This window comes from Camelus dromedarius, chromosome 5 (assembly GCF_036321535.1).
Source record: "Camelus dromedarius isolate mCamDro1 chromosome 5, mCamDro1.pat, whole genome shotgun sequence".
Classification (NCBI taxonomy): domain Eukaryota; kingdom Metazoa; phylum Chordata; class Mammalia; order Artiodactyla; family Camelidae; genus Camelus; species Camelus dromedarius.
In genome coordinates this window covers 86,092,612-86,117,140 of record NC_087440.1, presented here as the reverse complement: position 1 = coordinate 86,117,140, position 24,529 = coordinate 86,092,612, and the positions used below count along the sequence as shown (strand labels likewise).

General features: G+C 46.3%; 2 protein-coding genes across 2 annotated transcripts; one reads left to right on the top strand and one right to left on the bottom strand.

Annotated features, from left to right (window-relative positions):
• Positions 1-239: 239 nt before the first annotated feature.
• TCL1A (TCL1 family AKT coactivator A) lies at positions 240-5,272 on the top strand. Its single transcript, XM_010988334.3, has 4 exons — positions 240-290; positions 3,697-3,867; positions 4,256-4,316; positions 4,804-5,272. The coding sequence occupies exons 1-3, from the start codon at positions 243-245 to the stop codon at positions 4,310-4,312; spliced, it is 276 nt and encodes a 91-aa protein (XP_010986636.2). The 5' UTR covers positions 240-242; the 3' UTR covers positions 4,313-4,316; positions 4,804-5,272.
• A 14,771-nt stretch (positions 5,273-20,043) lies between these two features.
• Positions 20,044-22,663, bottom strand: TCL1B (TCL1 family AKT coactivator B). The gene is made up of 3 exons (XM_010988345.1): positions 22,505-22,663; positions 20,284-20,463; positions 20,044-20,097 (listed from the first exon to the last, which is right to left on the bottom strand). The coding sequence occupies exons 1-3, from the start codon at positions 22,661-22,663 to the stop codon at positions 20,044-20,046; spliced, it is 393 nt and encodes a 130-aa protein (XP_010986647.1).
• Between the last annotated feature and the right edge of the window lie 1,866 nt (positions 22,664-24,529).

Sequence of the window (24,529 nt, the reverse complement as noted above, 5' to 3'; positions counted from 1 at the left end):
CCTGCCCCTCGCCCCGCTGCGCCCTCCCCACGCCGCGCCCTTCTCCCGCCCCGCCGCTTGAGGGCGCCCGCGCGCCATCCCACTATAAAGCATCCAGGCCTAGCATCCTGCGGACCAGCGAGAAGCCTCGGGAGGCTCCAGCTTTTGTTTCCCAGACCGCTCAAGGCGCCATGGGCGAGCTCCCGTTCTTCAGGGCGCGCACGGCCTTGCACCCGGACCACCTGTGGATCTGGGAAAAGGCCATGTATGTGGACGAGAAGCAGCGCACCTGGCTGCCCATAACCATCGAGGTACAGCCGCCTTGGGGCCGGCCGGGCTGGCGGGGTAGCATGGGCGTCCCCGTCCACTCAGGGGCCTGGGGTGCCCCAGGTGGTGCAGGCCCTCCAGGAGCCTCTCAGGTGCCGCAGGGTGAGGGCGGGAGTGGGAGGTTCAGAAGGCCAGGGCGGCCGGGGACTCAGATGAAGCCACTTTGAGTTGGGTGGGCTCTGAAGGATGAGCGGTTCTCCAGGCCAGGAAGGAGGGCGGGGAAAACGCAGGCGCACTGGCCAAAGGATGGGGACCCGGAGAGTCTGGAGTGTATGCATGTGATCTTGAGTGAAATAGGACTTCTCTCGGCTTCAGGGCCCTAATCCATAAAGTGGTGATAAGTCTCTAAAGTAAGCGATTCACGCACGTGGCAGGTTATCAGAATCTCAGGTGAGCCCCAGAAGTCTGTATTTTGAAAAGACCCTCAAAAGATTATGATCAACCAACTTTGAGAACCAGTGCCATAGAGTTTGGAATATTTAGTACCTTCTCTATTCTTGGAGAAAAACTTCAAAAGTAACATAGTAATATAAAAGCCAGCATTGAGTAGACATTGACTTTGTTTTACGTGTGATGCCTTCAGATTGATTTTTACTTAATGTTAACTTTTTTTTTAAAGAAATATAAAGAAAAAAGAAGACACTAATGAACTCATCTACAAAATAGAAACAGACTCTCAGACATAGTAAACAATCTTATGGGGGAGGAGGGGTGGGAAGGGGTAAATCTGGGAGCTCGAGATTTGCAAGTAGTAAATAATATATATATAAAAAGATTAAAAAAACAAATTTCTTCTGTATAGCACAGGGAACTATATTCAATATCTTGTAATAACCTTTAATGAAAAAGAGTATGAAAACGAGTGTATGTATGACTGGGACATTATGCTGTACACCAGAGATTGGCACATTGTAACTGACTGTACTTCTATTGAAAAGAAAAAGAAATGTAACTGTCTTACAGGTACTTTTAACCATAGCATAGGTTTCTCAAAGAAACTGAGGTGAAAAATGTTGAAACTTTCCATATATAAACCAAAGAAAGAAAGCATAAAAGCAAAATTAAAATATGTAATATTAGAACATTTATGTAATACAACAGCAAACAGTAAAAAGTTATTGAGAGTGACTGTGTTCCCATTTTATAGATAAGGAAACTGAGGCATAAAAGTGTAGATTTGCCCTAAGTAGTGCTGCTGGTAGGTAGTGAGGTTGTGATTCCAGGCTCATAACCACCATCTGAATTTATATCTTCATTGACATTTAGATTTTTGAAGTATACACACACACACACACACACACACATATACTTTTAAAAGGTTAAATCACTTTAAGTCAAGTATTTGTGGAAAATGTAAGTGAATGTCTTTTTAATCTCTAATTGGGGAATATCTTCTTCAACATGACGTCAAAACTACAAAGCAGAGTTTTTCACATAATCATTGTAAATTCTGGACAAAACATAACCCTTTAGCAAACCATGGGACTGGATTTGCCCCACATAACTTAAAGGACCAGTATTTTTAATATGTAAAGGTGTACTTAAGTAAACAAGAAAAAGACCAATAAGCAAACTAAGAATGGTGAAAGGATATGGGAGACTGTATCCTAACACAGCAAGAATGGTGGTTTCCACCCTTACACCTTACAGGATGATCTGAACCATTTTTTAACAGTAAGTTCTGGTTTATTTCATAGGTGGAAATTTTTAAAAGCTATTTCCACTTTGGAAAAATAGTCATTGAACCGAGCTGAGTGCTTAGTTTGTATGCCGAGTAGGAGTCTAGGTTGTGAGGATTTGCAGTGAATGTGGTAAAATCCCCACTGCTTGTGAAGCTGACATTCTGCTGGGGGAGAAAGACCACAGGATAACGGAGGCCAGTGGTCAGGTGTGTAGGATGACTGACGTGGGGTGGCAGACCAGAACACATGCAGGGGCGTCTTCAGGCAGGTCCCCTGGAGGGTCTTAATTTGCACTTGCCTGCCGTACTTTGCCCATCATTTTATTTGAAACCTTTCTGGACTTCTGGGGCACACCTCTCATACATAGTATAGAGTTGGAGTTTGCTGAAATTTGTCTCTGTAGACATACATTTGAGCAGAGACCTGCCTAAAAGAAGGGCGTGAGCCCTGCGTGGATCTAGGGGAGAATGTTCCAGGCAGAGGACAGCAGGTGCGAGAGATTACTGAAAGCGTGTGTGTCCTGGATACAGTGAGGAGGCCTGTGTGGCTGGGATGAGTCAGGAGTGAAGGACAGAACCAGTGAGAGAGGCAGGGGCCCGTCCCTGTGGGCCTGGGGCCATGGTAAAGGTTTCACTTCATCTGCCTGCGACTGGAAGGCGCTGGAGGGCGTCCAGCAGGGGAGTGACGTAATTTTTAGATGCACACCCTGGCTGCGGTGCTGAGAACTGACTGTGGGGCACAAGACAAGGGGACAAGTTGGGCAGTTACCACAGCAGTCCAGTGAGAAGTAATGAAATGGGGGCAGTGGTGGAGATGGCGAAAAGTGGTCTGTCACCTGATGCCGGGGTCCCGGGGGATCTTGATTAAAAGGGACTATGTGATGATGGAATACTACTCAGCCATGAAAAAGAATAAAAATGCCATTTGCAGCAACATAGGTGGACCTGGAGATCGTCATTCTAAGTGAAGTCAGCCAGAAAGGGAAAAAAAAGAACTACCATATGATATCACTTATACGTGGATCTAAAAAACAAAATGACACAAATGAACTTATTTACAAAACAAAAACAGACTCACAGACATAGGAAACAAACTTATGGTTACCAGAGGGGGAAGGAGGGTGATGGAGAGAGAAATTTTTAGTTCAGGATATGTAAATACTAACTACTATGTATAAACTAGATAAACAACAATGTCCTACTGTACAGCAGAGGGAACTGTATTCAATATCCTGTAATAGCCTATAATGAAAAAGAATATGAAAAGGAATATATTTATGTATAACTGAATCACCGTGCTGTACACCTGAAATGAGCACAGCATTGTAAACGGACTATACTCCAATTAAATCAAAACAAATAAAAGGGGATCTATATGATAAAGAAAAATCCAAAAAAGTCCCACATCAGCAGAAACAGACACCAGACTGCATAGTTACAGAAGCTCCCGGGCCCCACGGCATACCCTAGCAACTAGACATTTGCCCCAAAGAAGTGGGCCTTTGTGGCCCCATCTGGGTAGAGAGGTTCATGTGCTGGTCACCCTGGCCCAGCCCAAGTCCTTGAGAGGAGCGTGCCTGGCTTAAGGAACGGAGCTTCTGAGTACAGTGATCCCAGCCTCTCAGATGCTGGCTGTGCTGGGCGGGTGGCAGGAAGGACCCTGGTTATTTGCACCTGAGCCCTGTAAGTGTGCCCTGTCTTCTCTCCAGACTGAGAGTAGCCTCCAGGTACTCATGCATCAGGAAGATGTCCCCCTGGGGGAGGCTGTGTGCCCCAGCGTGGTGGCCCCGTACCCGCTGCCCCTCATGTGGCAGCTCTACCCTGGAAGAAGGTACCGAGGCTCCGACTCCAGCTTCTGGCGCATAGTGTATCACATCCAGGTAAGTGTGTGCTTCTCCCGAGAACCCAGCAGGGTGTCGTGGGTGGCCCTGCTCCCCCTCCCCAACATCTGGCCTCTTCGGTCTCTCTCCCCTCCATTTCTGTACCAGGAGCTAAAGAAACAGAGGGGCTTTACAACTGCAGATTTGTAAAGGACTAGGTTGGAGAAACACTAGAACTGAATGACTGGCCAACCTCCGAGGTCTCTACCAGCAGCCCCGTGGGTGGCAGGAGGGCCTCTCTGGTGGGCAGTCTCGGGGTGATGGCTGGTAGGAGGAGGGGCCCCTGAGATCCCCCTGACGCAGGGCGACCTGATGCTGTAAGCCAGCGGGCGGTCCCAGGGCCTGAATGGAGGAGAATTCCCAGGCTCTGACTCCCTCTTTCTCATAGTTCAGCGGCACAGAGGACATGCTTCTGGAACAGCTGCCAGACTCGGGGTGTGAGTGATCTGGTGAGCACCCTGGGGCCAGGGCGGGAAGGAGGAACACCACTCCTCTGCGCACCACCCCCTTCCCGCCCACGCTGCCCTCCGGGGGTCCCCCGGCTGGGGCCCCACACTCTCTCCTTTAACAGCTCAGGAGCCAATCATTTTTAGGCTCCCTTAGTATTGGGGCGCCCTCTATACGGTGCTTCACAGGTGCGGGCACTGTGCCTTGACCGTCACATCAACGGAGCTGGGGGTATTTAACTTTAGAGGTTATAAAAGGAGTTTTGAGAAGTACAATGACTTGTCCCCATGACACAGCCGGGTTTCAAATCTGGGTCTTGTGACGCCAGGCAGCCGGCTCTGTTGACAGTCTGTCTTGTCTCTGACACAAGGCCTGGGCTCTGGGGACCAGCCCCAAACACCAAGCTCCCCCGTCCAGCCTCGCCCCAGCAGCTCCACTCCCACCCACACTGCACCCCCTCGCCCTTGACCCTGTCTTCTCTTGTCCCAGGTCGCGCAGCTCCCGTCTCCTCCTGCCCCCAGAGCCCCAAGCCGGCAGCGGGGATGTTCGTGCTTGTGTCACCTTCATTTACCAGCCCCGTGTGTGCTGTGCTGGCACACCTGGGGCCCGGAGGGGTTGGACGGGCAGAGGGTGAGCCCTCCCTGGGCCTGCCGGACCTGCCTGCAGCCCAGCATCCCCGGCAGGTTGGCTGGAGAGGACGAGTGGTCAGTCCAGCTTCCCCGGCTGCACCTGTGCCTTCGATTTCCCAGCTGCCTGATGGTTTCAGCTTCTCCGTTCTGTCCCTCACAGCAACTGGTGTCGTGTCCTGCGTGCCCCGGGCTGCTTCTCGTTCTGTCCCCTCAGCTCTGTGCCCTTCTGGCTGCAGGGACATGGGTCCTGCTGGCCTGAGCCTGGTCCCCTGAGCCCCTGGACCAGCTGTCTCACGTGGCCGGCCCGTGCACGCCATGCCTCCGAGAGACCCACCTGCCCACGTGGGCTCAGGCACCGTTCACAGGCAGGCCTGAGCGGAGCCCCAGTCTGTGCTCAGGACTCAGAAGCCTGCTGGTCGACGGTCCACAGCCCGGGATGTGGCAGGAGGCCCCGCAGGCGAGCACTTTGGACAGGCCCTCAGGTTGCTCACCTGCAGAAGGACAGAGGTTGGGGGTCCTCTCTTTTCCAGGTGTCCACACACCTGGATGTTACAAGATTGTATGTAGCGTGAACACTTTGTAATGTTGACTGATTAAATGTAAGACAGCTCATCTAACTGTGCTGAACAGCTTCCGTCCTTGACCTAGATGCTCCTGGGGAGACGTGAGCACAGTCACCAAGTCAGAATATTTGAAGGGGAAAGAATGCTCATGAATTTCATATATTTATTTTACTCTAGAGATAAGACTAGAAACTGTGTGTGTGTGTGTGTGTGTGTAATCCAAATGCTCAGAAGGTATAATTTGAGAACCAGTGGAGTAAGTGACCGCAAAAATCTTAGCATCTCCGGGTATTCAAGACCCCCGTCTTCCTCACCTCCCTGCCCCAGCCAGCTCTGTCTCCTCTGTGCTTGGGCACTCACCAGGCTTTGTCCTTCCATGGGTAGTCCCCGTCCTAGCGGGAGGCCTTCCTCCCTGAAACTGTCCCCAGCCACCCACCCAGAGTCCCTGCCCTGCCCCCCCTGCCCTAGTCTCAGCCTAGCCCGGGAAGCTTCCTGCTTCCTTCTCAAGATCAGCTGCCCCTCCTCTGCCTTCTGAACAGGTAAGCAGGGCCTTCCAGTAAAAGGAATCCATTTTGTGTGCAATACTGGTCCTCCCCACTCATGTGTGACTGGAGTCCATAGCTCTTGACCACAGGGTGATGTCAGGGAATGACGCGTATAGGTTGTTAGGTATCTAACATGAGAAGTACACAAGCAAAACCCTGCTTTTCCTGTTTGATGTTCTCCGGTCCCAGTCTTCTTACCCAGCACTAGCGAGACAAGCACTGGGTACCACACCTGACGGGGTAAGAGTTCGGTCCGTTGGAGCACTGGAACATCAGAAATCAGCCAGCTGCCTCATTTTAGGAACAGGCCCAGGAAGAGGAAAGTTCTTCTCTGGGGCTGAGCATTTGTGTCCCCCACAAATTTGTATGTTGATGCCCTAACTTGCAAGGTGGGACCTTTGGGAGGGGATGAGGGTCAGAAGAGGTCTTGCGGATGGGGCTGTCATGATGGAATGAGTGCCTTTCTAAGAGGAGGAAGAGAGCTCTCGGTGTGTGCACCAGAGAAAGACCGTGTGAGGACGCTCTAGGGAGACGGCTGTCACCAAGCCAGGAAGAGGGCCCTCACCAGACGCCGAACCTGCTGGCACTTTGATGTTGGACCTCCAGCCTCCGGAACTGTGAGAAATAAACGTCTGTTGTGAAGCCCCTCGGCCTGTGTTTTGTTCCGGCAGCCCGAGCAGACCAAGACAGTCCTTGTGCAAAGTTCTCTTGTTCGTGAAGATCTCGGCCACCACCGTGAACTCTGCCGAGTGCAGCAAGATACAGCAGTGAACACAACAGAGGCCCACCCCTCAGGTTTCATTCTGGAAAACTGGAAACAAGAAGCCTGGAACGTGCAAAATCCTGCAGAGAAAACAACACAGTAACCTGGCAGCCAGTTGTGAGGTCGGGTGACAGAGATGGCCCTCACCATGGGACCTGGAGAAAGAGGGGGAGCTGGTTCTTAACTCAGGGGAGAGAAGCCCAGGATGAGGGATGCTGGTGTGGGGAGGGTTTAATTTGCTGTGGAAATTAAAACGGCAAGTGGATTTCTTCTCCAAGTGCTCTTTTAGGAGAGTAAGTGGCCGTAAGAAATTAATGATAAATGTGATGCAGAATCTGAGTTTTCCACGGTGAGAAAGACTTGTGTTGTGGCTGAACCAGCCCGGTGGACGGTGGTGCTGTTTGTCCAGATGCTGACGTGTGAGCTCAGGCCAGGAGAAATGTCAAGAGCTCTGTTCTAACCATGAGGTTTGAGATGCTTTGATACCTCCAGGTGGAGGGTCAAGAGGATGTTGTTGAAAATGGGTCTAGAACTCAAATCAGGACCAAAAAAAAAAAAATCAATGTCAGAGTCATCGGAATATAAATGGCAGTTAAAGCCAGGGGCCTGACTGAGGTCCCTCGTGGAGAAGATGGTGGTGTCTTTGAAACCGTGGAAGACAGTGTTCTCAGAGGGAGGCTGGTGGGCTGGGGAGCACGCTGCTGAGAGGCTGAATGGAGGGAAGCGGGTGTTGGATTTGGCCCCATTGTCAGGCATGGCTGTGTTGAGATGGGCACAGCCGAGAAGGGGAGTGAGGAGGGACAGCCCTTACTGGGAGTTTGCTGTGCAGGGAATTGGAGGAGTGTGGCGTCCAGGGGGGTTTCAGACGTAGGTGATGGAGCCTGTGTGTGCAGCTGAAAGGAAGGGTCTGCAGGAAGGACAGACTGATGCAGAGCAGAGAGGGCATGTGTAGTCACAGGACCAAAATTCTTGAGGAAGCTGGATGAGATGGACGCAGGACACGGATGGATGTTGGCATCTGACAAAGAGCTTCAGCAGTTAGCATCATGCCAGTCTTGTTTCATTTCCCCCCATACAGAGTTGACGTTTGGTTTTGTTTTTTGCTGAAGTTTCTTTTAAATACCTCATCACTTCGCCCACATGTACTCTCTTATGTATCTTTACATCCACAATGTCATTGTCACACCAAACAAAATGAGGTATAATTCCTCAGTGTCATCTAAAGCCCGTCTTTCTGCAGTTGGTTTAGATCAAGACACAGACTGCGTGTGGTTCATGTGTCTCAAGTCTCTTAAAATCTATACCAGCAGCTGCTTCCTTCTTAGAACAAACCCGGTCAGCTGTCCCGCAGACTTTCTGGATTTGGTGAATGGCCTCGCAGAATATTCTTTAACATGTTTCTCTTCCTCCTATTTCCTGTATTTAGAGACTCAATTAGATTCTGGTTTAATTCTTTGGGCACGAATACCCGACAGGTGGCGCCGCATGCTGTTCGTGTCAGACCCGGAAGCACCCAGTGTCAGGTCACCCCGCTTTGGGTGAGATTGATCTGTGAGCTCAGGTGTCGTGTCGTCAGCCTGTCATCCGTCACGAAGTTCCCCATCAACCTGTCATCTGCACCTTGGGCATCTTTACGATGTGCAGTCAACCCAGCCAAGAATATTGTCTTCCCTTTAATTTAATTCTACATTTGTGTCTTTCAGGAATGTTTTATAGTTTTAATCATAGAAGTTTTGCACATTCTTGTTGAACCTGTTCTCAGACATTTAATTTATTTTTTTGTTATTGTAATGGTGTCTTCCCTTTCATTATGTCTTTTAATAGGACATTGTTTGAAGGGTGTGTGTATGCATGTGTGTGCATGCATGTGTGTATAAAATGGCTATTTTCTCTGTCAATTCTATATTCTGCTATATTACTAAAATAGCTTATTATTTATAGTGGTTTTAATTTATTCTTTAGGTATTCCAGATACATAACGGTAGCATCTGCAAGTAGAAGTCTTTTTACCTCTTCCTTTTTAAGTCTTATGGTTGTGGTTCCTTTTTCTTACCTAATGTCTCCAAAGCTATGGTAAATGGTGGGGGTAATAGGCGTTCTTTTTTTATTATTATTATTGAAGTTTAGTCAGTTTACAATGTTGTGTCCATTTCTGGTGCACAGCGTAATGCTGCAGTCATCCATATACATGCATATATTTGTTTTCATATTTCATTATAGGTTACTACAAGATATTGTATATAGTTCCCTGTGCTGTACAGTAGCACCTTGTTTATTTTATATATAGTAGTTAGCATCTGCAAATAATAGGCATTCTTTTATTTTCTTAACTTTATTGGGCAGGCCTCTGGAGTTTCCCCATTAAGTATGATCTTGTCTTTGGGGCTTAAATATTTATATTTTATCAAGTTAAGGAATTACCTTTCAATTCCTGTTTTTTAGAATTTGTAACTTGAATGGGTACTGAATTTTGTTACATGACTTTTTGATATTTAAAGAGATGATCATATGATACTTTTCTTAAATTCTATTGACTTTAGGGTATTGACTCTTTCTTACATTCATGGAATGCACCACACTTGATCATAATGAATAATGCATAAATGTGTTAGTGGATTTCTTTGCTAATATTTTATTTTAAAATTTTGCATTGTAGTTAAAATGGTCTGAATTTTTTTTTTCTCATTCTTTGTCAGGTTTTGGCGTCAAAGTTATGTTCACTGTTTAAAAATAATTTAGAGGCTTTTCTTTTGTTCTTCCCTGTAATACTGTAAGTTGTACTAGAATTATTTTTTTTTTTTTTTAGCTTGGTAGAGTTCCATTCAAGCCTGGTGCTCTTCCGAAAGGAGCACTTATACAACTTTCGGTTTCTTCGATGGAAATTGGTCTGTTTTTATCTCTACTGGAGTCAACTTTGGTTAAATAAACTTTCCTAGAAAAGTATCCATTTCATCTAGGTTTTATATTTTATTTTCATAGTTATTCAAAATAGTCTCATGATTTTTAATACTCTCTCTGGATTATTATTGCCTCTTGTCATTTCTTATTTTGTCTTTCTTGTGCTTTATCTCACTTAGTAAAATCAGATTTGTCTATTTTATTTCCCAAAGAACCAACCTTTTGATTTATTTATTAATTCTATTGGGTTTTTTTAAAATTTGTTTTCTATATCAGTGATGCCTGTTTTACTCTTTAATTCTTTACTTATATATTCTTTTGGTTTCTTTTGTCCTTTTCCTAGCTCTTTTAATTGGGTATTTATATCTTTTAAAAATTTTTATATAGATATTTTATGTAACAGCTTGATTAAAATGTAATTGACATACCATACAGTTTACTCATTTAAAGTGTACAATTCAGAAATACATATAAGATCTTGTGGTAGCTCACAGGGAAAAAAAAATGTGACAATGTATATATGTATGTTGATGTATAACTGAAAAATTGTGCTCTACACTGGAATTTGACACAACATTGTAAAATGACTATAACTCAATAAAAATTTTTAAATAAATAAATAAAGTGTATGATTCAGTTGTTTTTAGTTTGGATAACTGTGAATATACTAAAATTTTAGAACATCACCATGATCGATTTTAGAACATTTTTCTTACCCCAAAAGATACCCCATATCCCTTAGCAGTAACTCCATATTCTCCCTAAGCCTCTCAGCCCTAGTCAGCCGCTAATCTGCTTTCTGTCTCTATAGATTTCCCTGTTCTGGGCATTTCATATAAATGGCATCATACAGTGTGTGGTCGTCTCTGACTGGATTCTTCAGCATAATATTTTCAAGGTTCATATATGTTATAGCATCTGTCAGTATTTCATTCATTTTTATGACTGAATAATATTCCATTACATGCATGTACCACATTTTACATGATCATGGACATCTGGCGTTTTGCCTATTATGAATAATGCTGCTACAAACATTCACATGTAACTTTTTGGGTGGACACGTGTTTTCATTTCTCTTGGTTATATACATAGGAGTGGAATTGCTGAGTCATATGGTAACTTGTTTTCCACTTTTTGAGGAACTGCCAGACTGTGTTCCAAAGTGGCTGCACATTCTCAGCAGCAATGTGTGAGAGTTTCAATTTCTCCACATCCTTGTCAACTTAGTATCTGGCTTTTTGATGCTAGCCATGTAGAAGGTATAAAATGCTATCTCATTGTACTTCTGATTTGCATTTTCCTGGTGGCTAATGATGTTTATACATTTGTCTCTCTTCTTTGGAGAAATGCCTAATTAAGATCCTTTGCCCATTTTTTGTTGTTATTGAGGTATAATTGACATATAACATTATATTAGTTTCAGGTATACAACATAATGATTCCATATTTGTATATGCTGTGAAATCATCACCATAATAAGTCTTGTTAACATCTGTCACCATAGATAGTTACAGATTTTTTTCTTGTGATGAGAACTTCTAAGATCTACTGTCTTAGCAAATTTCAGATATGTAATACAGTGTTATTAACTATAGTCACCATACTTTGTCACATCTCCATGACTCACTCAAAATTTGGGTTTTTTTAAATTACCAAGTTATAAGAATTCTTTATATTTTCTGGATTCGACTCCTTATTAGATGTAATTTACAGGTATTTTACCCCAGTCTGTATATTGTCTTCTCATTTGTTGATGGTATCCTTCAAAGCACAAAACTTTTTAACTTTGATGAATCTAATTTCTCATCTATTTCTGTTATCACTTGAATTTTTCATATTGTCTTAAGAAAGCTTTTCCTGACCCAAGGTCATGAAGGTTTACTCTACACTTTCTTCTGAGAGTTTATAGTTTAAACTCTTACATTAATTTATATAGTCCACTTTGAGTTAATTTTTATGTATGCTGTAAGGTAGGAGCCCATGTGAATAGCCAGTTGCCTCAGTACCATTTGTTGAAAAGACTTTCCTTCCACCCATTGAATTGTCTTGGGACTCCTGTCAAAAATCAAATGACTGTAAAAGTAAGGGTTTATTTCTGGGTCTTCAGTTGTACTCGAGTGATGTGTATATCTGTCCTTATGCCAATACCACGCTGTCTTGATTACTATATCATTGTGATAAGTTTTGACATTGGGAAATGTGAGTCTTCCAACTTTGTTCTTCTTTTTCAAGATTATTTTCATTATTCTGGATCCCTTGAATATCCGTGTGAATTTCAGGATCAGCTTGTCAATTCCTGCAAAGAAGTCAGCTGGGATTTTTGACAGACTGCGTTGAACTATAGATCAATATGTAGAGAATTGCTATCTGTATTAATCTGCTTTGGCTACCATAACAAAATACCACAGGTTGAGTGTTCTGTTTCAGTGGCCTCCTTTATACTAATATCTTAGGGAAATATTCTTATTCCTTTTTTCAAAAAAATGCTATCTGTTGTAACGCTGTCCAAAAAACTGTCTATAATGATGGACATGTTCTGTATCCGTGTTCTCCAGTGTGGAAAATGTACTAGCTACATGTATAGCTTATGGAGCACTTGAAATGTGGCTGATATGACTGAGAAACTGAATTTTAAATTTTATTTAGTGTTAATTAAAATTTAAATAGCTGTAAGTAGCCGGTGGCTACCATGTTGGATGGTGCAGGTCTTTTGGTTCCCTACTATGAACATTATTGAAATTGGTAACCTCTTCTTCCCCTCCTCTTCTTCTCCCCAAAGTGTCTAAAGTGACGTCCATTTAGTGCTAAATAATACCTTTGAGGCAGCCGGCAAGCTTACTTTCTGCATAATCTTTCCCTTCTCTCCCTATTTTTGGTAGCTGAATTTTACCTTCATTATTGGAGGATATAACAAATACATAGCATTTTTCACCCTTGTGCCCGCTAGTCTTCATTCTGCAGTTAAATATGGTCAGTGCTCACTAGTAGTTCTCACGAAAAGCTTCTCTAAGCATTTCTTGATTGTCTGAAGCTTATTGCTTAAGATCCCCCAGGAATGGCACACAAGAGCAATATTCCCTGAGACCCTCAACTTCATCCCAGTTTGTCTGTGGCCTCTGTAATTGAAGATCTCTTTGGCTGAATAAAAACAATTCTTGGCTCACATTTTCTTTCTTTGTTGTTCCATTTACCCCATCGAATTTTAACTTAATTCTCTGAAGGTCTAATCCCATAGAAGTTACTTGGTCATTTTACCTTATGCCAAAAGGATTTCAATTCTGTAAAATCTGATAATTTGGGAAAGGGGGCAGGGCACAGCCATTAAAAGAATGGCCCTGCCAATAGCACCAAGATGGCAGAAGATTCAACTCCCAGGAGATCTTGACCTTCAATATACATTCATTGAAATACAATAGCTGCTAAATGGCTCTCCAGCAGGTGCCAGGACAGTTTGGAGGCTGCCCATGAAAATGGGTGGTGGCCCAGTTCCTGGGAACCCCAGCCCCTTCCCCAAAGCAGTTGGAATAATCCTCCCACGTGTTGGCATATGAAGTTACCCAGCCCGTAAAACCCAATAACCCTGCACCTCGTGGCCGCTCTCCCTTCTGAGTAAGGGCGCCCACACTCTGTCTGTGGGATGTGTATCTTCTAGGCCAGACTTTCTCTTGCCTTTTGAGAAGGCCCACACTCTGTCTATGGAGTGTGTATCTCTGAATAAATCTACCTTTACTCAACTATGGCTCGCTCTTGAATTCTTTCCTGCATGAAGCCAAGGACCCTACTTGATGGGATGCATCCTAGGGTCTTGCCTGAGACCTGGGACATGGCTATCCTCTCACCGCAAACCCCCCCCGCCCCCCGCCATTTTTCCTGTATCAATTTTAATGGACTATGTCTTGGACTTGAATCTTCTTGATCCTATGTCCCAGGTACACCACGTCCCCTTTAAATACACAGGTCAAGTGATTTTTGTTTGTTTGTTTTTAGGAAAGCTTTTAAAAACTAGTTGCTTATATTTGTTCTGCTCTGTGGCCTTGCCTGTCTGGGGTGCGGGCAGGGAGGGAGGGGAGGAGGATTTGAATCTTCTTTGCTCTGTCTTCTGTATCCATCACTTTCACTTGAATCCTTTTGGTCTTTTTCTTCTACTGATTTTTTTTCCTACTTTCCACACTGTTTTTCTTTTTCTGTCTTGGCTGCTCTGCTGGCTTTTGTGAGGGGCTTTGACTGGGAAACAAGGCCATTGTTGCCAAATTGCCCTGATCTTTATTGTATTTTAAAGCTACTTTGTTAATGTCGCTGTATTTTGCTTACAGAACAGCTTTTATATACAAAGGGGAAATGCTTTTAGAAATATACTAATTCTAAAAAAATCCTTCCCATCTTTTTATACCAAACGAGTGAACTCTTGAACTAGTCCAGTTAAGTCATTGTCCGTGAGTGAGTCTTCCTAGTTTTGGTGAGTGAACCTCCTGTGGCAAACACAATTTACAGATTGAAGTGAGAGATTGTCTAAGAAAATGCTCTTACAAATACTTCATTGTAATTATAATTCATGATTTGGAGATGAAAAATCAGTAGTCCTTGAAACTACTAAACTGAACATTTTGATATTATGGGAGAGCTCTTTGCCCTTCTCAGCAATCAGACTTATAAACTCAACTTTGGAATCTGGTCCAGAAGATACAGGACTTTATACAGCAGGTTCATTGGTTAAGATGCTAATTACCTGAGCCCCTGGGTCTGGAGAGCCAAAAGCCTAAATCTAGGGAGCTTGGCTGGTGCTGCTCTGATCTGGCAGTACCTCTCCTCAGTACTGGTTTTATCAGCCCACAACTAAGGACACCAAGAAGCCACGGCCACTTCACCGCCTTTTTGATTGGATTGTACTGGGTTAAATATCTGAGTGTCTCATTTCTACTGATCCTCTGGCTCTTGAGGGTCATGGATAACCACAGTAAATCTTCATCTTGGAAAGGACACACACAGATTGAGCATATTTTATAAGAGAATAACAGACTCTGATCATAATTTGACAGTCCCATCAGGTTCATTGTGAAATCCCCTGTATTCAATGTGATCTGTATGTCAGATGCGGCACTCCATCCTTTTAGATTTAGACAAGATTTAATTGAGCTTGACCTCCCCCCATCTCCATATCACACTTCACTATCTTTCCAGGGACTTTGTGGGGTCTCATGCTTCTGCCCATTATCCCTGACTTCCAGCATCCACTGCTTTTCTTTGGTTTATGGATTATCTCCATGCACATCAGCCCCCTCACCTGGGCTGTGGTTCCTGTACCACAGGGCTGTAGGTGACAGACATGGGGGGCGTGTTGGGTGTTAACTTTGAGGGTGTGGTGAGGTTTGTGGGCTAACATTCAGACTGTGCCTTAAAGTGGGGTATTAAACACTCTGGTTTTGAAAAGTCCTTTTGCCCTTGTTAGAGCATCACCACCCCCTCCCCATAAGCTAATCTTTGAAATGCTAACATTCTTACTTTATTATGCAGAACAGCTTGGCTCTGTTTGACTTGGGGCTAGCTTTTTGATTCAATGACCCATCATTGTGTTTTTCTAAATAAAAGACAAACTATTCCAAAAAGAATCGCTCCGAGGACGCAGAGCTGCCATGGGTAATGGTGGGTTTTATATTTTCTCTCTTCCTGCTTCCTTTCTTCCTAGCACACCTGCTCAGAATGTTTAAGATGAGCAGGGGGAGAGAGTTTACCTGAACAGGACTCATCCTGGAACACTTCCTGGAAAAAACAGGGATTTAGAGGGATTACCTACTTCGCTGAAGGTTAACAGAGCTAGTAAGTAGCAGACCTAGATTCAAATGCAAGGAGCCTGGCTCAAGTCTACGCTCTTATTAGTCACCATGCTTTTGTGCAGACTTGGAAAACAAACATGCTTTGATGGAATTCCAGTCGACCTCTCATTCAGAGCCACAGTAAAGTGTTTCAGTTCTCAGAGCCTGTTTCCTGACTGTAATAATATAGGTGCATTAAAACCTACCTCAGAATATTACTTTGAACATTAAATCAGCTAACAGATGGAGAGTGGCTCATAGGAGAGTCAATGCATTTTAATATTCCTCCTTTACATTTTCTATGTTGAGTGGAAAGTATCATTCACAGCATTCTTAAGGGGAAACAAAAACTTTCTGAGATGATTTTACTTTGTGAAAAAAAATCATAAAAAGAATTTAGGGACAAATCAAATGTCAATGCCTATTCTTTTATTTTTATTAATATAATTTAAACAGGAGGGAAGGAATGACCATTGGTCTGCAGCCAAAGAAAGGAAGGATATTGCAAGAACAATACAATTTGCTCTATTAAAAGAAAATCAAACAATTGGCTTATATGAGAGGCTCGACTTAGAAAACATGACGTAGAATCACAAATAATTAGGTCGATATTTGCTCCAAGTTACAACTGCCTTTTTTCAACATTGTGACTTTCCCTGGAGACTGTTTAGCAGAGTGACAAGCAACCCCCTTCCCGTCTGCTTCAGGCTACCTACGCATGAATGTTTCCAGGTGTTACTACCACACAATGAAAAGGTAAACTTGAAATAAAACTATTGTTCACTGTGTAGCTACTTAAAACACAGGTCTTTGTATATATAAGAAAAAGAATAAGACCTGTGTGTTCTGCATTTTTTCCTCTCACTTGCCTAGAAATCCTTTTAGACAGCGATTTGTAAATATCATATCCTGAATTTCATTAATTCCAGTTTTCAGTATTGTCGACTGAAATAAAATGCACAACCTACAAGGTGAGAGTTAGGTTTTATTCGATGGACTTTCTGAGGACTCGAGTCCAGGAGGCAGCCTCTCAGATCGCTCTGAGAGACTGCTCTGCCCAGGCAAGGGAAAAGCCAGGATATAGAGGAGTTTTTGCAACAAAGACCAGGTAGTGGGAACATTAAAATATTACTGTTAATTATAGAAAGCCAGATATCTCAAGTTAAGGAATTTAGTGATTTTCTATGGATGAGAAGGTGCAAAGGTCTGGGCTCACTGAAATTATTCCTTTGATGTGCACCTGGCCATCTAGGGCCAGTGTCTCGTTCTTTCCCATCCTGAGTTCCCTCAGGGGGCACCCCCGGGGGTGGCTGCAGAGGCTGGGCTGCCTGCCCGTCTCCATCCTGAGTTCCCTCTGCTCACTGCCGGGGGCGGCAGTAGCAGCTGATGACTTGATGACCACAGCATCCTTTGTGTATTGATATGGCTGCAGTATTTTTCATTCACAGTACTCTTTAAATGTACACAGCCATGGGAACTCCCCCTCATCTGAGGCTTCGCTATCCATGGTTGCAGTTACCGGCAGTCAGCTGGGGTCCAAACATATTAAACGGAAAATTCCAGAAATAAACAATTCAGAAATTTTAAATTGCGGGCCGTTCTGAGTAGCTTTAATGAAATCTCATGCAGTCCTGCGTGGGACGATGAATCATCCCTCTGTCCAGCGCATCTGAGCCATTTTGTCACTTAGTGGCTGTCTCATCTCGGTTACCAGATCAATTGTTGCGGTTTTGCAGTGATTGTGTTAAGTGACCCTTCTTTTATTAATAATGGCCTCAAAGCACAAGAGTAGTGATGCTGGCCATTTGAATCTGCCAAAGCATAGCCATAAAGTGCTTCACTGAAGTAAAAAGGTGAAAGTTCTCAATAAGGAAAGTAAAAGTCACATACCATTAAGGTCTACGGTGAGAATGAATCTTCTATCCGTGAAATTGTGAGGAAGGAAAAAGAAATCCCTGCTAGTTTTGCTGCTGTACCTCAAACTACAAAAGTTAGGGCCACGGCACCTGACAAATGCTTAGTTAAGACGGAAAAGGCATTAAATCTACAGTAAGGTATTTTGAGAGAGAGATCTACATTCGCATAACCTTTGTTACGGTATATTGTTATAATGCATGCAAATGTTTTTCTAGGGCAGTGGTTCTCAACTGGAGGAAATTTTGCCCCCTTGGGGGGGCATTTAATAATCACATCTTCAGGGGGGTGGGCAAGGGGCTGCTCCCAGGACTTCATGGGCAGAAACCAGGGATACTGCCAAACACCCTACAGTGCACAGGGCAGCCTTTCGTGATGAAGAATTATCTGGCCCCAAATGTCCACAGCGCGGAGCCTGGAAACCCTACTCTTAGTAAACACTCTAGGCATGGCTCTTTGTGCCGCTTTAAATTTTGATAAATGCTTCTGAATTGTCCTCCAGACCTCCAGAGTGGCTACCCTGACCCACTCCCACAACAATCCCAACTTCTGCCAAAACCAAGGATACAAAGGTCTGAATTCTAAAATCTGCACTTCCTAACGTTTGGATGTCTGCTATAAATGGTGAGTTCCTGGCATTCGCCCACTTCACTTTTCTCAGGGATCTCTAGGAGTTTTCTACCTGTTCTGAATCTCAGTGCTTTGTTCCTGGTCCTGATAGCTTCACCGGTGCTTTGTTAGCTTCTTGTCAAACAGACCAGATGAACTTGGAAAAGTTAATTGTCTGTCTTATACTGTCTTTGCTTTCTGCTTTTTGTTTCTCCTACCCCAGATTGTGAACATATTTCCTTTCGCTTTCTTCAGTAATTTTGCGGATTCATATTTAAGGTTGGGACTTTAATCCGTTGATGATATCTTCCTGTGACTGGTGGGAGGGAGCAAATCCCCTCTTCTCTTCTTGCTGCTGCCGTGCAACTGTCGCCCCGCCCTGCATCCACGCGGTCCTCCTCCTCCCTCGGCTCCAAGGGCAAGACCCAGTCAGCCCCTTGGACTATGCCTCACCCCTCCCCGCCCGAGGACTGGTCCCTCTGCCCTCCCATCTCCCCTGCGCTCCTGCCAGCTCCTGCAAAGACATCAGGTGCATCACCACCTGTGAGAGCTCGCACTTCCTGTGGCGTCTCCTCCAGCAGCTGCCACAATTTTTGCTTTTCCACCGCACAGCTTTGCAAAGAGCCCACACTCGCCTCCATTTCCTTACCTTTCACAGCCGGCCCACTGCTGAAACGGGCCAATCACAACTTCTTTCCCGGGGGGCACAAACACTAAAGGGACCATGACAATTTTCCCCAAGTGCCAGCCATTGCTTTTCTACAGTAGGCACCGGTTGAAGATACGCTTCAACTCAGCACAAAGTTGACAATGAGCAATGAAGTTTAATGAACCGGTCCTGGGAGGTCACCCTCACAGACCAGCATCACTTCCATGAGCTAATGGACTGATCAGGCAGGGGTACCACAGGCCAGATCCCTCCCTCCGCGCCCCCCTCATGCAGATAGGCTAACTGAGGCTCAGGACTGAGCAACCTGCCCAGCACTTGATCTACTCCAGGCCAAAGGGTCAGCAGAACTGACATCCACAGGGCATCTGAGTTGCAAGTCCAGACTCAGCACCCTCTGAGCCACTCGCTGCCTGAGGCAGAGTGGGGCCGAAGGCAAGTTTCCAATCGCAGGCAGTGGTGGGGACTCAGGGGTCTGGCTGGGCATGGGGTCTGGTGGTGGAGGGGAGAGAGTGGGGAGTGGCACCTGGCAGATCAGCCTGAAAGACACGAAGCGGAAAGAGAAGCCAGGGGATGGGCTTCACCCAGGCAGGTCACCCTGATGAGGAAAACGGTAAATGCAAAGTGGGCAAGGGCCCAGCTGCCCCCCAAGGAGGCCACACTAGGTGTGCGAACCAAAGAGCAGGTGTACAAAGATCCTCGCTGAAGATCACGGGGCCAGCGGGACCTGGGGGAAGACGAAAGGTGATGGTCAGGGAACCTCAGAGGGACCAGGCAGGTGCCCAGTCTGAGCAGGAAGCAAGTAGGAGGGTCCCAGGCTTCAGTGCAGCTCAAGTTACTACCAGTGTCAGGGAGGAGGCTCCGTGGGTCGGTGCAGGGACCTTGAAGGCCACTGCCATTGACTGGACTTGTGGTGCCCCAGTGCCAGGTTGGCCCTCGGGATTGAAACTGCCTGGAGCTTCATCGCGGCTAATTCCAGGCTCTGCAGCCTCAGGAAAATCATCCCAGCTCTCAGAGCCTGTTTTCTCATCGTCACACGGGACACGAACATGTACACTGCACAGAATTCTTTTGAGAATTAAATGATAAACATTATTCGGTGCTTTGTGAATGCATTAGAGGGGTCTGTCCATGGTGACAATCACATCCAAGGAGGTTAGGAGGGGGAGTAAAGGGGTGTCTATGTGAGAAAACTCAGGGAATAGCATGAGGGAAGGTGACCAGCACTGCCTTCCAGGAAAAAGGAGCAGCGTCCTTGCTCCCTGTCTGCTTTTTGCAGTGAGAGGCCCCAGGCCTGACATACCAGCCCTGCCAGCAGCTCCCCATCCTCAGTCGTCCCCTGTCGACGAATATGTTAGGATCAGCCGCTCCGTGGAGTTGATCTGCAGAAAGGGGAAGGTGATCAGATCCCCTGGGAAGTGGTTTTCTCTGACCGAAGCAGATGGGAACCTGGGTTTGTGGATTTCAGGGTCCCAGAGAAGGTATCCTCCCATCCCTTGCCGCACTTTGCACATGTGCAGTCGCTACTTGACACCCATCCCCCTCACCTGGGGCCACCGCGCACTTGCCTGGCCATGGTCCACTATGTCCCAGAGTCTGGAATCTGTTCCTTGGTACTTCCGCCCAGGGTAGAGCTCCCATTTGAGGGGCAACCCGGACACAAACGCACGGGTCTGGGACCTAAGCATCTGAGGGTGCACCGCCATCTGCAACATGTGGACTGTGATGCCGGCTTCACGCTGAAGGAACTGGAGAGGAGGGGGCACATCAGAGGCGAGATTCCCCTGACAGCTGAGCTGTGTGCCAACAGCCGTGGTCCTGGATCCCCTGGCCCAGCTGGCAGGCTGTCCAGGTCAGAGGAACGATGCTTTTAGAATCCCATATCCAGAGCCTTGGCACCATCACTTGGGGGATTTGCCTGGACCCCAGATGATCAGTTCACTCTAGGGCCCCCCTGGTACAATCCTCCCACTGACCGCACCCCACACCACCCTGGAAACTTAGTCTCTGTTTACAGCCTGTCAGCAATTCTGAGCTTACACTGATTAATCTCTTGGCCCTCTGCCTTGGCCAGTTCTATAGTTTTTAAAATTCCCTTTTTGAAAATAAGATAACCATAGACCTCAGAGTATGGGACTGATGGATTTTTACCCCTTAAAAAATGTATTGTTCTTTTGATCATGGCCATCAATACTTGTTGTGAACAGTTAAAATAAAATTCAGCCAATCCAGAAAGGTATAGGATGAGAGAACGTTAACCAAAGCTCCAGGGTGGTGCAGCAAAATGGAAAGTTCTTTACCGAGTTTTCTATCAGGGTGTTCGTCTTCTTGGCGATGCATGTTCTCCCGGGTTAAGAATCAAGCCTTTTATTAGTTATACCTGTTGCAAGTCATTTTTCTCAGTTTGCTGTCCTAACTTTTTGATGGGCTGTTTTTGTAAGAAGGATATTTTTAAATTATGTGGCAAAATCTCTTTCCTTTTGGATTCTGGCTGTAGGTCAGGCGTCAGCGAAGTGTGGACCCAGTCTGGCCCAGCCCTTGCTTCTGTAAATACAGTTTTATTGCAAAGAAGCAAACGCTTCTTCCTTTATGTACTGTCCCTAGCTGCTTTTACCCTGCAAGGGCGGAGCTGGGTAGCTGCTACGGAGTCTTTAAGGTCTGCAAAGCTGAAAATGTTTACTGTCAGACACTTTACAGACCGTTTGCTGATCCCTGGCATTGGATCTCGCTCAACAAGCTACTTCCCACCCCAAGATCACATGTGAAAACACAGCTCTATTAAGAAACAATCATTTTAAATTGTGAAAACCATGCTCACCTTTCAGGCGCGCCTACCCCACCCATGGCTAAATTATTTGAAGAATCCATTCTTCTCCCACTGAACACTCCTTATGCTTTTTAAAAACTTATGAAAATATTTCATCCCGAGTTTTCTGCATGCTTATTTGGTGGAGGTACGGAAGAGGCTTTCAGTGTTCTCCAAAAATTTTCTCGATAACCTGTTTGAAGATTGCTAGGAAATTGGGTTATATTGTTTAAAATGACAATAAATTGTTTATTTAATACCTGCATAAGTGTTTACCGTATTACACTGAAGTGTTTATATTTCATCCCTCAAAGATGCGCTGTGAGCCAAACGCCCGTTCTAGGCCAGCTGTTTCCACCCTGAGTGATTATCCTTATCACCTGCAGAGCTTTAAAAACCTAACGGGTCTTAAACTCCACCCAAGCCTCCTGAATCAATTTCCAAGGTGGGGGTGGAATCTGGAATGTGTTACCTCTCAAATGCTCACCTAGGCGACTCAGAGGGCAAGCCGTGTCTGTAACTCACTTGTTGCAGACATATATAATTCCCATTTTGCAGATCAGGAACCTGAAGCCAACGTGAATGTTACACTGTTGGCCCACCTGCTGCCTCTAGATTGCAATGCTTTTGCTTGCACCTGTCTCCTTTCCAGTCCTGGAGAACTCCTACTCATCCTACAGAGCCCAGCTGGCTAGTCACTCCATCTGTGAAGCCTTTTCAGCATGAACTAGGGGCTTCTATCTCACTTCTGCACGCAGGAGCACCTTATCTCTTGTAGATAAACTCATGCCTGTGGACCCTCAGGGCAGGAGGTTCTGGGGCCAAGGTCAGCATATTCAAACCCCCAAAGGCCAAGTTTCCCAGCGAAGGAGAATTGCATCCTCTTCCCTCGCTCCCGGGCCCTGCTGCAGAATGTGCCGGGCCCCCAAGGGTTGGGGTCCCTGCACCACCCTGCCTCCCTTTATGCCATGCCCATGACTCACTGTGCTGCCGGGGAAGCCCCTGCCCCAAGCTCGGTGGGAGGGACTGACATGCAAGACCGCCATCACCCAGGTCCTCCCCTTGTCATCCTCGTAGATGCCAGGCCTCCGGTACCACAGGCAGCGTGGAGGCGACCCAACGGGCGGAGAAGCTTCTGCCATTGCAAGGCTGCGCCCCGCGGCGGCCTCAAAAGGCACTGGTGGGGCCTCCCAGGTGCTCAGCCTCCTTAAGTGGATTGGCTCCTGCGCCGGGCGGGGCCAGCGATCCTGAGGGGAGGGCCGGTGAACCCTACAGGGATGAGCCGGGCCAGTGTGTCCAGGTGTGACGATGCGGGGAGGGAAATAAGGGGCGGAACCAGAGGAGAGGGCGGGGGGAGGGAGAAGGGGGCAGCCGCCTGCTTCAGGTGGCAGGTAGGGGCGGGGCCAAAGACCAGGGGTCAGAGTTAATGGGCCCGCCCATCTGGAAGGCCAGGGACTGGGGTCAGGAGCTTCAGGGGCCGGATAGGCGGCAACCCAGGTACAGGGCCACCCGAGGGCTCTGCGCAGGGGGAGGGTAGCTCCCTAAGATCAACGCCCATCTCCCCTCCAATGATTCCTCTGTAGCCTGTTCCCAGCACACTCTGCTTATGCCAGTCCTCGAGCAAACCTCTGAGCCAGGGATTCTGAGCTGGCATGGACTGCCCTGGTGTCCCTCCACTCCTGTGGCCATTCCTTCAACAGGACTCCATTTGGGGACCCTTGGGACTGTAGGCTCAGTGGACTCTCGCCCCTGGAGGTGTCTGGCCAAGGAACGTGCTGAACAAATCAGGCTCTCTCTCCTTAGAGAATGAGCCAGCGGCCCCAGGGGCATTTGCAATGGAAACCACATATAGTGAGAGGAAAGCAAGGCCATGGGAGGAAGGGCATGTGGCCATCTGGCCTGCCCACAGGGTCCAGAGTACTCGCTTGGCCTGGCCATCTTATTAACTCTGCTTTGCCGCAGCAACAAGAGGCAGACCCATGTGGGCTTCCTCTGAATGCAACATGAATAGGGTCTTCTTCCTTTTGGAAACCGCAAGTGTGATTCTTCTGGTTCATATGAGAATGAGTATTGAGATGATGCTGCTCCTTTGGGAAGACTGACGTGAGCAGCAGGTAGGACACCCGCCTGTGAGGACTTCGCTGGGCAGCTTCTCTAGAGGCCTGAGCCTCTTTTCACAGCAATCCTGCCTCCTTGCCTGGTGTTTCCCCATCTGGCGAGGGATTGGAGTGGCCCTAGGAGACAAGAGGCGTTACAATCTTGAGTAATGTGACCACCTACATGGAATCGCACACGTCTGTTACAGTTTTCTGGTGGTTAGGAGCAGGTCCTGCCCACACTCAAAGGTGGCGGGATTGATTATACAAGTGTGCGGATACCAGGAGTCAGGGATCATGTGGGCTCCCCGGAGCCTGTCTGCTACAAGTACCAACCGCACCGGGTTACCGTGAGGATGAAATAAGACTGTGTGTAAAGAGTGGTGCCTGGCATAGTGAGTACACGAAAGATGCCAGCTGATAGTTATACTTCCAGCCTAGTCCCCTCCTGGAGCAGAATCCATCAGTCCTACCTTTGTAACACTAACGCAACTAGTATCTCCATCACTCCATATCACAAATATGTATGGATATTCTCAACCTCACTCTCTGATGAGCAGGTAAGTGGCTGTAAGTGGGGTGAGGGCAGAACTGATTAATGCGTGCAGGGCACCTATGTTGCCAAATCAGACATTCTACATATTATTTCATTTAAGTCTCCCACCAACTCTATGAGCTAGAGACTGTCATCCCCATTTCACAGATGAAGAAACTGAGGCTCAAGCAGTTTAGTAACCTGAATAATGCAGGTGGCAGAGAAAGAGTGTGAACCCAGCCGTTCTTGGCTCTAATGCCCACGTCATTTGTTGCCTGCCTTGGCCAAGTCTGGCTCACTACGTGGAAGAGGCAGAACCAGGAGGAGGGAGATCCACAGTGGCTGCTGATGAAATGATGGTGGAGCCGAGGTGGAGG

Coding starts and splice junctions, on each gene's coding strand:
- TCL1A (XM_010988334.3), top strand. CDS start 243: ATGTATGTGGACGAGAAGCAGCGCACCTGGCTGCCCATAACCATCGAG. Junction 291..3,696: donor GGCTGCCCATAACCATCGAG/GTACAGCCGCCT, acceptor TCTTCTCTCCAG/ACTGAGAGTAGCCTCCAGGT. Junction 3,868..4,255: donor GCATAGTGTATCACATCCAG/GTAAGTGTGTGC, acceptor TCTTTCTCATAG/TTCAGCGGCACAGAGGACAT.
- TCL1B (XM_010988345.1), bottom strand. CDS start 22,663: ATGGCAGAAGCTTCTCCGCCCGTTGGGTCGCCTCCACGCTGCCTGTGG. Junction 20,464..22,504: donor GGGGCTTCCCCGGCAGCACA/GTGAGTCATGGG, acceptor CCTCCTCTCCAG/TTCCTTCAGCGTGAAGCCGG. Junction 20,098..20,283: donor ACATAGTGGACCATGGCCAG/GCAAGTGCGCGG, acceptor CCCTTTCTGCAG/ATCAACTCCACGGAGCGGCT.